The sequence below is a fragment of the Ammodytes marinus genome, assembly GCF_949987685.1.
Source record: "Ammodytes marinus genome assembly, chromosome: 1".
NCBI lineage: Eukaryota > Metazoa > Chordata > Actinopteri > Uranoscopiformes > Ammodytidae > Ammodytes > Ammodytes marinus.
Window position 1 is genome coordinate 12,569,967 of NC_137230.1, and position 13,637 is coordinate 12,583,603.

At 40.2% G+C, this 13,637-nt stretch overlaps 1 protein-coding gene across 1 annotated transcript in view; it reads right to left on the bottom strand.

Annotated features, from left to right (window-relative positions):
- LOC307249482 (CUB and sushi domain-containing protein 1-like) overlaps positions 1-13,637 on the bottom strand; it is a gene marked incomplete at both ends in the record, with an annotated part of 421,303 nt that overhangs the window by 184,517 nt on the left and 223,149 nt on the right. Inside the window, 2 exons of the mRNA XM_080026212.1 lie at positions 6,312-6,519; positions 7,463-7,657. Coding sequence (XP_079882338.1) covers positions 6,312-6,519; positions 7,463-7,657 — 403 coding nt within the window. The remainder of the gene's footprint in view (positions 1-6,311; positions 6,520-7,462; positions 7,658-13,637) is intronic.

Consider the following 13,637-nt stretch of genomic DNA (forward strand, 5'->3'; position numbering starts at 1 on the left):
ATTTATATATTTATGTTGGTCTGAAATTGTGATTTTATGGATATTACAGGATGACAGGATATGATCAGTGTATAATCATAACATTGGCAGTTGCATGCATGCAGACTTTCTGACTATGAATACTGGTAGATTGAATTGGTGATGTAACTCAATAAATCCAAAGTGTCTCATATAAATGTTTTTGTTCAAATGACTTATTTCCTAGATTAGTCAGAACCGTCATTATGATTCATGGAAGGAAACAACATGATGAAATACATGCACTGAGAGGGACTGATGACCCTCTCAACTGTAAGCAGAAGCAGCTTTGTGACCTGTTGACATTTCACTTGCTATATGGAGGCAAAACGATACAGACAGGGCCATTCACCGTGATACAGCCTTTGGAGTATAGCAGGCACCATCAACACAAATGCCTTGAGGTCTTCCTGTCTCCCTGACCCTATTTCTGTCACTCATTCTGTCCCCCTTTTGTCTGCCTTCATTCTCTATTCCATATGCACAGCCTTCTTTACATTTCACCAATGTCCCGGTGAAATAAAGTTCACATTAGCCAGTAACTGCACTCTATCGCCTCTCTGACCTCACTCAGCATGAAGGATTCAAAGCAGTACAGTCGAGCAGGCTACCATCCTGGATATTGAGAGTAAATGTTGGATTATCCAGCAAAAATAAATAAAAAATCGGAAATGAAATCATAGTTTTGTGGTCCTAATGCAGGTTATAATTGTATGTGGCAATACAATTAACATCTGGAGAAGGGAAACAAGGAATGACATAACATGACTAGACTATAAGTCTCTTCTGACAAACTGAAAGCAAATAATTCACTTTCTCCAGTAAATAAAAAAAGGACAACGGTCCTGGCAGTGTGTGTGTGTGTGTGTGTGTGTATACTGTATATAGTGTATGGGGTGTGAGTGTGTGTGTGTGTGTGTGTGTGTGTGTGTGTGTGTGTGTGTGTGTGTGTGTGTGTGTGTGTGTGTGTGTGCGTGTGCAGCAGTGTTTGAGGTTATGTGTGTGTGTGTGTGTGTACAGGTTACAGCTACTCAACCTGACATTCAACCCGCCAGCTAGCAGACAGGAACATGAAACAGGAAATTGCTTTTGGGACAGCCAATCAGGAAAAGCTCTGGATAAACAGGAAGAACCCGTCACAGTGGCCGTGTCAGGTGTCAGTCATTTTTACAATGACTTGCCCACATGCCTCAATGAAACTGTCAATCATCTCTTAATCCCACCTCTGGAGAAAAGTATTTAGGATTGTATTAAATTGTGCATAGTGGACGCCTATTCAATTAAGTCTTCTTCTTTCAAGTAAGGCCTGTTCAGTTCCTTCAGTCCTCAACCATATAACTGCTACATATCCCCCCGTATCTGTTTTGCCTTTGCATCTGCACTGTTACTCATATAATAAAAGGAAAAATGCAAAACTCTGCCAAAACAACAACACTTTTTGTCTCACACAACTCATTTTGTTGAAATGTGATTAACCCTCCTGTATATGTTCCGGGTCAAATTGACCCGTTTTGAAGTTTGAAGATCTAGGAAAAATAGTTAAAAGTATTTTTTTCAGTATGAAACTTCTTCTGCTTGCCTTAATTAGGGTAATCAACATATAATATGAAAATAGTTCATCTCACATAGTTGCAACCACCCCCTGCATGCTTATATCACATAGATACTGTTCGGGTAGTAAAACTGGAGGTAAAAGGGTGTCAAATGTAAGACTATTTCTTTCTTTACAACTGTGAGACATATTTCACCCAAATCACACACACACACACACACACACACACACACACACACACACACACACACACACACACACACACACACACACACACACACACACACACACACACACACACACACACACACACACACACACACACACACACACACACACACACAGAGACACAGGTGCAAGTGTTACGACTTTTGACGGGAACCATTATGTTCTCGCGGGAACACTCCACCCACATTCAGTGGCCACTCAGCAGGAGAGGGGCAAAACATATAAAAGATTATCTGCATGGGAGTCCTACCAACATCACACTCTGTCAGGCAGACCTTTACAAAATGAGAAGCAGAAGCAAAAGGATGACAGTCCAGGAGGCTCTGGAAGTCATCATTGATCATGCTAGTGAAATAGAGGAGGATGTATCTTGAGCTAAATTCTGATTCTAATGATTCTGATTTAGAACCAGATGAGGGAATAGCTATTCCTATTCCTCCAAGCAACACATTCATGTACAAAAATGGTGAAATACAGTGAATACTTAATCCCCAAATATGCGTCAGGCAAAACTCACTGCAGAAATCATAATAAAGACAGTGCCAGGGCTAGGGCTGGGTATCGTCAAGGACTTCGCGATACAATACGTATCACGATATACTGGTCACGATACGATATATCACGATATATCACGATATATTGCGTATCTTGATATATCACGATATATTGCGATATTCCATAAACAAGTTGCCTTGTCAAACATAACAGCACAATATATTGATAATTGCACAGACAAATTAAGTCAAAACTATTTCATTCACAACTTCCTTTACTATTTTTCTTCCTTTTTTTTGGTTATGGCAAATTATCAAACACTGCTGCAGCTGCCATAACATCAAAATAACAAATCCAATTCACTCTTGTACTAACTGTACAGGACACAATGAAAATGAAAACACATCAGTGTGCTTTTGTGACACAGTGAATCTTAATTAAGAATTTTTATAAACAAAACTGATCTAACTTCAATAGTCAGTTTCCTAGAGGCTCAGTTCCTGACAGCAGACATGGGTTTGAATCTGACCCATGGTTGTTTCATTCCCTCTCTGCCCCATTTCATATATGTATATCTGCACTGTCAATAAAGCCTTGAAAAAAAAAAAAAATTATAAAAAAAAAAAAAAAAAAAAAATCATAAAAAAATTAATAAAAAAAAAATCGATATTTTGATATAAAAATCGATACTGATATCGGGAAACTAAGTATCGCGATATATCGATATTTCGATTTTTTGACACAGCCCTAGCCAGGGCCCACTACGATGGCAGTGACTCGTGTGACTGACATCAAGTCAGCGAGCTGGTCATGCCAGATTCAATACAGAAAATCATTCTGGAAATGCCTAATGTAGAAGGGAGGCGTGTTTTAATGGGAGAAGTGGAAGAAGCTGGATAAAACACATTTAGATGCGTATTTGGGGCTCCTCATCCTGGCTGGGGTCTATAAGTCGAATGATGAATCGACAGCCAGTCTGTGGGATGCAGAGACAGGCAGGGCTATATTTCAAGCCACAATGTCTCTTGAAACTTTTCACATTTTCTCCAGAGTAATCAGATTTGATAATCGAGAAACAAGGGCTGGTATATGGGAGAGAGACAAGGGGCAGCTGTTGGGACAGTGTGGGACAAGTGGGTAGAGCAACTTCCACTACTCTATAACCCAGGCACATTAAGCATTCTTCTTCTTCTCTGGGGCTCCTCCAACAGGCTTTTCAGTGTAAACCTGCATGTTCAATGCATAGCTGGTGTTTGCATCACATGCTGCCCGGATTTTTATCCCATATTTAGCTGGTTTGGAAGGCATGTATTGCCTTAATGGGCAGCGACCTCTGAATGCCACCAGCATTTCATACACTGTGATATTAGGGCCTAAGACTCTTTTGCAAGGGAGACCTGTTTTCCTTTCCCACGTTACCATTCACACACACATTCATATACCGATAGCAGGCTAACTATCGACATTCACACGAGGCAAGGTGGGTGAAGTGTCTTGCCCAAGGACACAACAACCATGACACAGGTGGCAGGGCGGGGATCGAACCTCCAACCCTTTGATCATCAGCCGACCCGCTCTACCAACTGAGCCACAGTCGCCCTAATTATAGAGTAATGTTGGTCTTTCAAAAGTAATAAAGTGGTGAAACATTTAAAAAAAAAAGTTGGAACATTTTATTTTTATTTTTTTTAATGAAAAACGAGTGAATTATCCTAATTGAACAATTCCTTGTTAGAGGTAAGGAACACCATTGCACTAAATATTGATAGAATAGTTAGTAATGGAGTTAGTAATGAAATGTTCACACTGCTTTTTAGGATTTTTTTTGGTTTAGGACATCTTTTGAATAATAAACATGCACCGGGTCAAATTGATCCGGGAACACCATTGCTGTTCCTGACACATGAACACAACAGGAGGGTTAAGTGGTTATTTCACTCAATTTGTAAATCAGCAATCACTTACATTATATTGTATTATCATTATCGTACACAAACAGCATTTCAGTTTGCACCAATTCATGTAACTGGATTGTGTTTATGCCAAATTCGAAAAACATTTTACCTTGGAATAGTCTTTAAAAATGTAATTAATAATATTTAATTATCATTTATTTAATGTGCGAACATTTTATTTCCAACCTGTGAACAACTAGGGATGTGAGGACCGATCATTTAAAATCAGAAAGGGCCCCTTCAAAAGGATTCAGAGGTTGCAGTCACCATTTTCCAAGTGGCAAAATGTTGGGTGTACCCTCCGGAGCACTCCCTATCTTTCCCCTGCATTGCAGAGGGTGGGTTGACAGGGGTCCTTGAATGTTACACTGTCAGAGTCGAGCCATGTGTGTATGTGTGTGAGCACTTGGGTGTGTGTAATCTGTCACAGCCTGGAGAAGCGATCAACGGCTCAAACAGTCAGAGGGGCCACTTAAGACCTGACACAGAGACACATACATACACAGACACACAAACCATGTGAATGCCACTGTTGATGTGTATACCGTTCTGCGGGTGACAGGACTACCCGGGCAATTATTCCCCAATCTTTTTTGTTTGCATCTGTGCTGCTATCCTCTCTGCCTCCTTTACTCCACTTATTTATCTGTCAACCCATCCCTTTCTTTTCTCCCTTTCCAATCATGGACATTTTTTTTTTTTACACAGAGATGTCATTTATCAGTTAAAGTCAGTTGACTAGAATTGGAGCCACATGGTTTTTATAGGAGATGATGTTCGATAAAAGAACTGCTATGATTTATATTTACCACTTGAAAAAGATTAATAAAAATGTTAGACTCCAAAATGGTATTGCCACTGTTACACACACCATGCCTCATCACAATGTCTTCCCGGGTACCGACATACCTGAGTCGCCTAGACATTTGTATTTACTGAATTGAAATGTCACCTTGCACAGTTTTGTGGGTTATCTTATTTGTGACTGAAACAGGCAGAGAAAGAGTGAATGCATCCTTATTTTTGAGAAGTATTTAAAAGATATGTTGCAAATGGTTAAAAACAACAGATTTAATATTTTGTTTATCAACCAGACAACAATGCAGATGTCAAATGATCGTAACAAAAGATTACAGACTGGTGTAGAAAGGCATAAAAAAAAATTAATTTCCTTAATATTTATAGTTATAGTTATTTTTCAGTCACACACTGAATCCCAGGAGCTGTACATTTATATTCAGTAGACACTGCGCATTGGCATATGGGTTGTTATTACCAGTCTAAACACAATTCCTTTGTACTTTCCCTACTCTAGACTTTTTTTTCACAGCAGTTCTAGTAACTTCAGCAAGCAACAACCCTGCATGCTTAACCAATAGGGCCGCCTCTACCACCCCCCCCCCCCCCCCCCCCTGCAAAAACACATCTAAGCCTTTAAATGGAAATCTGTTGATATTCTGAACAAACCAACGTGAATTCCAACGGCGCAAGTCTATAAACTAGAGTGTTTATGTTCCAACAGAGTGGCAATTTTCACACGCGACCGCAGACAATGGGAGTGAACACAACAATTTGTCACCTTCCCTGTGGGATTTCAATACGTCAGGAAAATCAACATGACTCCTGCGTAGGTCATCAATCAGTAGTTGAATCTGTCCTCTCCAAACAACATCGTTAGTCCTCTTTTAATATTAAACAGCCACCCCCCTGAAAAGAAAACAAGTTAGAGAAAATTGCAGTGAAAACAACAACCATTCACTTTAAAGTGAACAAGTCAGCTAACGGAACAATAAAGCCTCTAGTCCACACTTTTTTTGGTAAGAGGTATAGATCGTGTCCCCACTAAGTTTACATAGAACAAGGCTGTGGTGTCCACTTTGTTTGCATGTCTATGCTGCTCACCTCTCATCCGTCAGTGGTGATTGTGCGTGTCTGCTTACAATTATCGGCCCACTTAGCACGTGGAGTGTCACGGCTGCTGATTTTCACAAAGACGTGTGTGCCCTCCGACACATAGCATCTATCTAGTCCACACTATGCTCCATGTATGAAGAATGCCTCACCATATGCTCGGCGCTTCTGTCCCGCTGATTTCCAGGAAGTCGTATTTGTCCTCTAATAAGAAGTCGTTGAAGACGAGAGCGATAGTGTCTCCCGGCTCGGAGAGGATTGACCATGTGCAGTCCAGGTTGTTGTCATACTCCCCGGGGTATCCAGGGCTGGTTATTGAACCCGCTGTGCCTCTTAAAGTACCGCCACATGCTCCCTCCGCTGTGGACAAAAAGAGATCGTCAATGGGAAATAAATAGCACTATCCTGTATAAAAGGGGCTATTCAAAAATAATTTGTGTTTGACTGATTGATAAACATACCTTGATAACCACATAATTACGCATTTAAAAGTGTATTTTAGCAAAATTTCTTATTTTGGTCCTTCAACTAACATACAAGATTAATTTATCATTAGAAATCAAATATATGTAAATCCTAATAAATACTAGTATTGAACATTCTGACATCGTCATTGTACTTTTTGTTTTTGTAGGCTATACTTCCCATTACATTTAGATGAATACATCCTCGGTATACATCTTCAAATTATTCAAGTGGATAATGGGAAAAACAAGGCATATTGACAAGACATAGGAAGCAGACAACCCGATCATTAAAGCGATGCCTCTGAAAAACACTAAAAATGTAAAGTGACTTTTGCAGAGAGAAGTCACTAAATCCCTAAGCTGAGCCCTTTCAACCATCTACTGGCCCCTGATTGTGAACAACCTGGACATTTCTCTTCTTGTCTGTAGACTAATGAACCATTCAAAGGGCTTTGCTTGAGGATTTCAGGCTCCATCTGGTTCACTAATCAATGCACCGGGGCTTCTCATCTTCCTCCGTCCTGTGACCTCATGTGAGGGTCCTTCAATTCTCAAGACCCCGGCAATTAGGCTTTATGTTTCGCTTCTCAGCTCTTGTTTTTACTTGAATTGTGAGAGGCGGCTTCTGAGCATTGAACTAAATAAATTGTACTCATGAGCTAACAGTGCTAGTCAAATGTGTTGTGATATCAGTCCATGCAAGGTACAATACAATGTTAGGAACAACAGGTGCTCCAACTGGCTGACATAGAAACACTGAATTTAACAAGTTTACTGTCCTTCAACACATATTACAGAGATAGCAAGAAGTAAGTAAGAAAAAAAAAATACCTTACCTCGACAAAATGGTGACGGGAAGTCCCACTGTGCTCCAGTGCCGGGTGATACAATGCACGTAAGGATGCTGTGGCCTTCCAATATAAAACCTGACTCACAGCTGTATCGGATCTTGTCCCCCATGTTGTACCGTGAGCCGTGAATGACTCCGTTGGGAATGAGGCCGGGGGTGCCACATGTGTGGCTGGGCAGCACTGAAACAGAGAAACAACAAAAACCAAGACAATGAATCAAACTACCAAAGAAGAGCAATGCAGCCAGCAACAACTCAACAACAAACGTTGTGAGAAAGCTTAGACGGGCGTTGCTACCCAGAGCTCTAATAAGGCACAGGCGCCCCAACAATTCTGAATGCTTGCTCTAAGTATGAAATGTTCTATACAACCTGCCCATGCTTGGCCCCACTATTACTGCCATTTATATTATGCTGCTGAAATTGAAACTACTTGGCTTCAGGTAAAAGGTAGAGGAAATGAATCTCTATACAGAGATGCATTTTAAAGACATGAGCCCCCAGACATTTGGGAGTGAATTCAAGGCTCCCAAGCATTCTCTATTGCTTTCAAATGTTTCTCTCCTGGATGGTTCAAAACTGTCTGCACATTCAAAACATATCACACATGTTTTGGGATGTTTTTATTTTAGGGCACGTGTGTCACTGCTCATGACTGAGCACAAGTGTTGACTCACATGAGAGAAAAAGATATTCCTTAATTCGTCCCGCAGCGCAAGAAGGGAAGTTAAGAAAGGAGCTGAGCTGCTCAAATGCCCCTCTGATATGACCTTAGGGCAATGAAATGAAAGTGAAGGGCTTGTGTGCTAGGGGAGGCGCCCCAAAGGGAAAAACAAAACACGCTTAATGTACGCTCTCAGGTCAAACCAGAAGGGAACATGAACAGCTCTAATGCCCCTTGTCTGACCTTAAAGCAAGTGTGGAAGCTGACAGGTTAAATCCATTGGTTTGAAAAAAAGATTTAAAAAAGGGCACCCAGGAACTCTGGACAGAAAGGACAGGGGCAGAATCTGATCAACTGTGTTAGGAAGTTCAACTGGTCATAATGTCCACTATTTATTTCAAACTAATATAAAAACATCTCCTCGTCCCTTTGAATAACTGAATTATAATTGTTTTCCTCGTCCAAAACTACATTTGACAAGTTTACTTTTGAGCACTTCACGTTGTAATTTAATTTTGCCAAATAGTATTTTTTATTGAATTGAACGTATGTATCTCCATGTTACCTCTAACGTTACAGAATATGTTAGCGGGTGGACTATTGACCGGTGCTTTGTACCGCACAACACTGGACCGCAAGGTGCACACGTCAGCTTGTATTTCGGGGGAAATCCTCATATAATGTCTGGTTAAACTCTGCTGCTGATTTGACATTGTGTATTTTAAAAAGCAAATATATGTTCTAAGTAATTATCCATCTAAATCAACAAGCCATAAAGGCAACTCACACAAGATTTTACTGGGGCACAACAGAACAGCATTGGGGCAACTGGCCCAGTAAACAGGGGTTTAGCGACGCCTTCAATGTGTGCAACAAGATGCTGCATAACTATCTTCTACCAGTATGTTGTGGAGAGTGCAGTTTCATTTACAGCAATCTGTTGGAGCAGCAGAATCAAAGCCAGTGACTCGTAATGGACAACACTACACAAACCCTATTTTAAGTGGGAGGCTCTTCCAGAATCACTGTAATAATGATTGGTACAGAAGGTCATTTCTACTAACAGCAACAACCATCTGTGCCGGGGAGGAGACTCCTACAATCGGAATAATTGGACTACCCACATGTAAATGTTTAATTGACCTTCTGATTTTTTGTTTTATCTACCTACCTATCTATCTATCTACGTATCTACCTATCTATCTATCTACGTATCTATCTATCTATCTATCTATCTACGTATCTATCTACGTATCTATCTATCTATCTATCTATCTATCTATCTATCTATCTATCTATCTATCTATCTATCTATCTATCTATCTATCTATCTATCTATCTATGTCCATCCATACTATCCAGAAATCTAAAAAACATGAAACTGACTGTGTGGTATTGAGATGTCTGGCTAGCATTTTTCTTCCAATGGGCATCTGTTGTTGACACTTCTGAGATGACACAACTCTACAGCGGGAGCAGCGACATGCAGCTCATGGTATGACAGGGCCAAATCCAATGTATGGCTGTAGCCAACAAGCCTTGGCCCTGTAGAAGGGCCATCGGCACAGTGGCGGTAGTACAACCTGGACAAACTCCACACAGTATATATCCCCTACCGTGTGTGTGTGTGTGTGTGTGTGTGTATTTGTATAACTGGAGCATGTTAACTTGCTGGGTTTGTAATGTGTGCATGTTATGTGTATCCAAATGGCTGTTCTTCATGTGTGTGTGTGTGTGGACATGTGCATGCACGGCGCAGTGTGTCTACATGTTAAGGTGTATTCAGTCAGTCAGTCTGTGTGTTTGTGGATGCTGTTCCAATTAAACGCTAGCATGGTAATTAGACAAAGCTTCACCAGGAGACCCTGAGAACTAGGACAAGGAGAGAAAGGGAGGGAGGGGTTGAGTTGAGAGGAAGACAAAGAGGGGTGAGGAAAAGGAAGAAAGGAAGACGGTGAGACAGACAGGGGACATGAGGGAGAAAGAGGGGACTAGAGACAGACTGGTGGAAGGGAGAGAGAGGAAGAGGAAGCAATGGGAAGTACACAGGAAAGGGGAGAGACAGGGAGCCCAGTCAGACAGGAGAAAGAGAGGTGAACAAATTGCAGTGAGCCCTAAACATGTATAATTTACTCTAATTGACTCATTATTTGGTTTGCATGAAGTCATGCATCATCGGCAAGTTACTCACACTCGACCGTGCTGCCCTTTGTGCAAACATGCTGCCTGCTTTGTTTTTAACAAGGTGAGACAGACACACAACCAAGGTCAAAAGATGAACTGAAGGATGGGCAGAAGGAGTCAGGATCACAGTCAGAATCAATGGCTGTATTGATCCCCAGGGGGAAATTAGGCCATGTTACTGTTGCACCCTTTCTTGAATAATAGGTAAAGAGCAATTATAAGAAAATAGAAGAAAAAATAATAATTTCCAAAAATGTGCATTGTACTACTGCACAACAACATACAAAAATATAAGAAATATATGCATCATACAACAATATATAACAACAGGCTAATAATAATGCTGAGAAATAGGTATTACTGTCAGAGTATACCACAGTATTGCACGGATGAAATATTACACAAAATGACTGTTATGTTAAGTCACAAGTGCACAGTTAAATCTACACTACCAAATATGGTGCTGTACTGTAGCTGATGACAGGGGTGAATATGTCCAAGAAGGAAAGAAGCAAGAAAAATAAGAGAGAATGAATTGAATCATGTGTCAAATGTCACACTGGTGAACGTTCAGTGTCTGCCAGGCTGAGTCAGTTATTCTATTATAACACAGACGATGGATGTGAGATACAGTACGTATGAAGTTGTGGCCCCTGAAGGTTCCATTTGAAAAGATCTGACAGCTTGTAACGTATAGAGGATTTAACATACTAGCAGTGACTGCTTTTTTAATTGAATTAAAAAGGAACAAGGCATTTTTGATAAGGAGACATTAGTAATATTAAAAATAAATGTATTAGTGTATTTTGACCATTGCTATACAATAAGTACACTCCAATGAGAATGACACAAACCATGCAAGGGCCTGTTTAGAAGGTCATAGTGTGGACTGTTTAATCTGTTTTTCATTTGCCTGTTAATATACAGTAGTTTTGTCCATATTGTTTAACCAGATAAATATGTATTTCTTACCAAAACAGAACATGAGAATATTTTGTTGCTGCAACAAACACTGCTGAATAGCATTGTCAACTTAAGGCAACATTATGTTTCTGTCCCATTCTGCAGCTTAGTGCAATGGTATTAAGATTTGATTAGACCGATAATGCCAGGTTCACGTGGGTGTAGTGTGAGGCCTATAGGTCTAAGCAGGGGTTAATACCCAGGCAGGACTTGCACTTAAGCTATTGCAAGAAGTTCTTAATCATTGAAATCGATTCATCCATATACTGCATTTATGAACATTTCAAAAGTAAAGGAAAGCTTGAATTAGCTGCTTTTGATAGGAAACACTAGCATCATTAATTACATAATATTGTTGTTCTAAATCCCAATTTCATTTGTTCTGATTATTTGCAAGTGTGGGTCAGTTGCAGTCATTTCAAAATAATGTCCATTATAATTCTGTAGCAATCAGCATACAAGCTGTGATCAGATGGGTTACAAGCTGATACTCTTCATGACCACACAGCCTGAGGACAATGTAGAGCTGCTCATTATCTCATTAAATAAGCTTTTTTGTGGGAATGAAATGTTCTAAACACAAAATCACAACATATCAAATTATCTCATCACTGTCAATGGTCACACGCATAGATAAAAAGACTATTTATTTTTCTTAATCAGAAGCTTGTTGTTGGGGTGGTACCCTATGCATGCACTGCCCTTATTGAAAGTTAATTATTTGTCCAAGTCACTAAAATATTCAGATACTTCTTGATACTTCTTTTCCCCAATGTGGGATATGGCTGATACACCTGGATCCCGGTTGCTATGGCTTTCACTGCTGACATATTGAGGTAGACATACCACATGGCTTCTTTTGGTACATGTCAGCACACACAGGGAGGAGAGCTCATATGTACAGATTGAATTGCTGGGGGCAGACATGGCAACGTGGTCCCTCTCTGACTTCCCAGCAATTATCCCGACTAAGCTGTTTGAGTGCTGGTGGGGAAGTGCTTTTTCCACTTGCTCCTGACGTTATCAGTGGTATAACTTTGTACTTGTTAGTGTGTGTGTGTGTGTGTGTGTGTGTGTGTGTGTGTGTGTGTGTGTGTGTGTGTGTGTGTGTGTGCGTGTGTCTGTCTGTCAGTACTGTGAGTTCCTTAGAGCCGGTCAGTCTGTTGCCATGGCGACCCTGGGCCAGAGCAACATTTTAATAGTGTTACTAAGGGAGTAATGGCAGAAAGGTGATGAGAGTGAGGCTAAGAACTGAGAGTAACCTGCACAATGGGATAAAGGAAGGACAGAGAAAGAGCGAGGAGAAGGGGAGGAACGAGCGAAGGGTGACGGAAGGAAATGATGAGAGCCAGAAGGAATGAGGAAGTGAGGGAGACAGGAAGGTTGAGAGAAGTGTTAATAAAGGCTTTTGTTAAATCATTCATATGATCGGTGTCTTGCGGAAACCTTGTATGTAGACAAGTGTCTCTGCTTCTTTCAGTTTTATCCTTTCTAATCTCCCCTTCCCTCCCTCTAAGTAAATCCTACATTAGCATACGTTGGATAATAAAATGATAACCCTACACTTCACATAAAAATGACAAAATGTTCAGTTATCAGTTATAATTTCAAAATCTAGACATGGTCTTTCTATAGTCTTTACTGACGTCATGTTTCTATCTGTCTTTGTTTGGTATGAGAACATCCATCAAGTTATAAAGTTACTGCTGAGAAGAATTTCAATATCCATTGCAAAGTCCTCTGCACTACGCTCCCTCCAACAGTATATAGCGTGACACATATTAGCCATTCATTAACAACAAAGACAAGTAAACATCAAACAACTCCTTGAATGTGTGGTAATGGATGCACTTGCTTCTGGATGAAAGCCAACCACCATTACCTCTTGCCTTCTCATTGTGGTACAAATGAAGTGCACCAGGGAGAGAGACACACACCATAAGTCAGCTCCATGTAAAAAAAAAAACCTTATATCACTAAAGACGGCTGGGTTACAATAGTGACTGGTTTTTATGGTAGAAAACACAAAATGACTACAATCACTTATCAAACTAGAAACCACACTTGCAGCACAATCCCAGTATTACTGTTAACGATATAGATACAACAAAAATAAATTGAAAATAAAAGTAAAAAAATAATAATTAGGTAGCTACTATATGTTGTGTAGGTGAGTGTGAGCTACCTGAAAACATAAGGAATGAGTGGAAAATGACCCCTAGTTACCTGTCTGTAAGAAAACAACTGGAGTGAACTGTATCTGTATCCAGAGCATGTATTTTGCCACAAGTTAAAGTTGGAACAGATGTTTTGCAAATCTAGCTCCTTGTACCTGGCAAAAAATCACTAA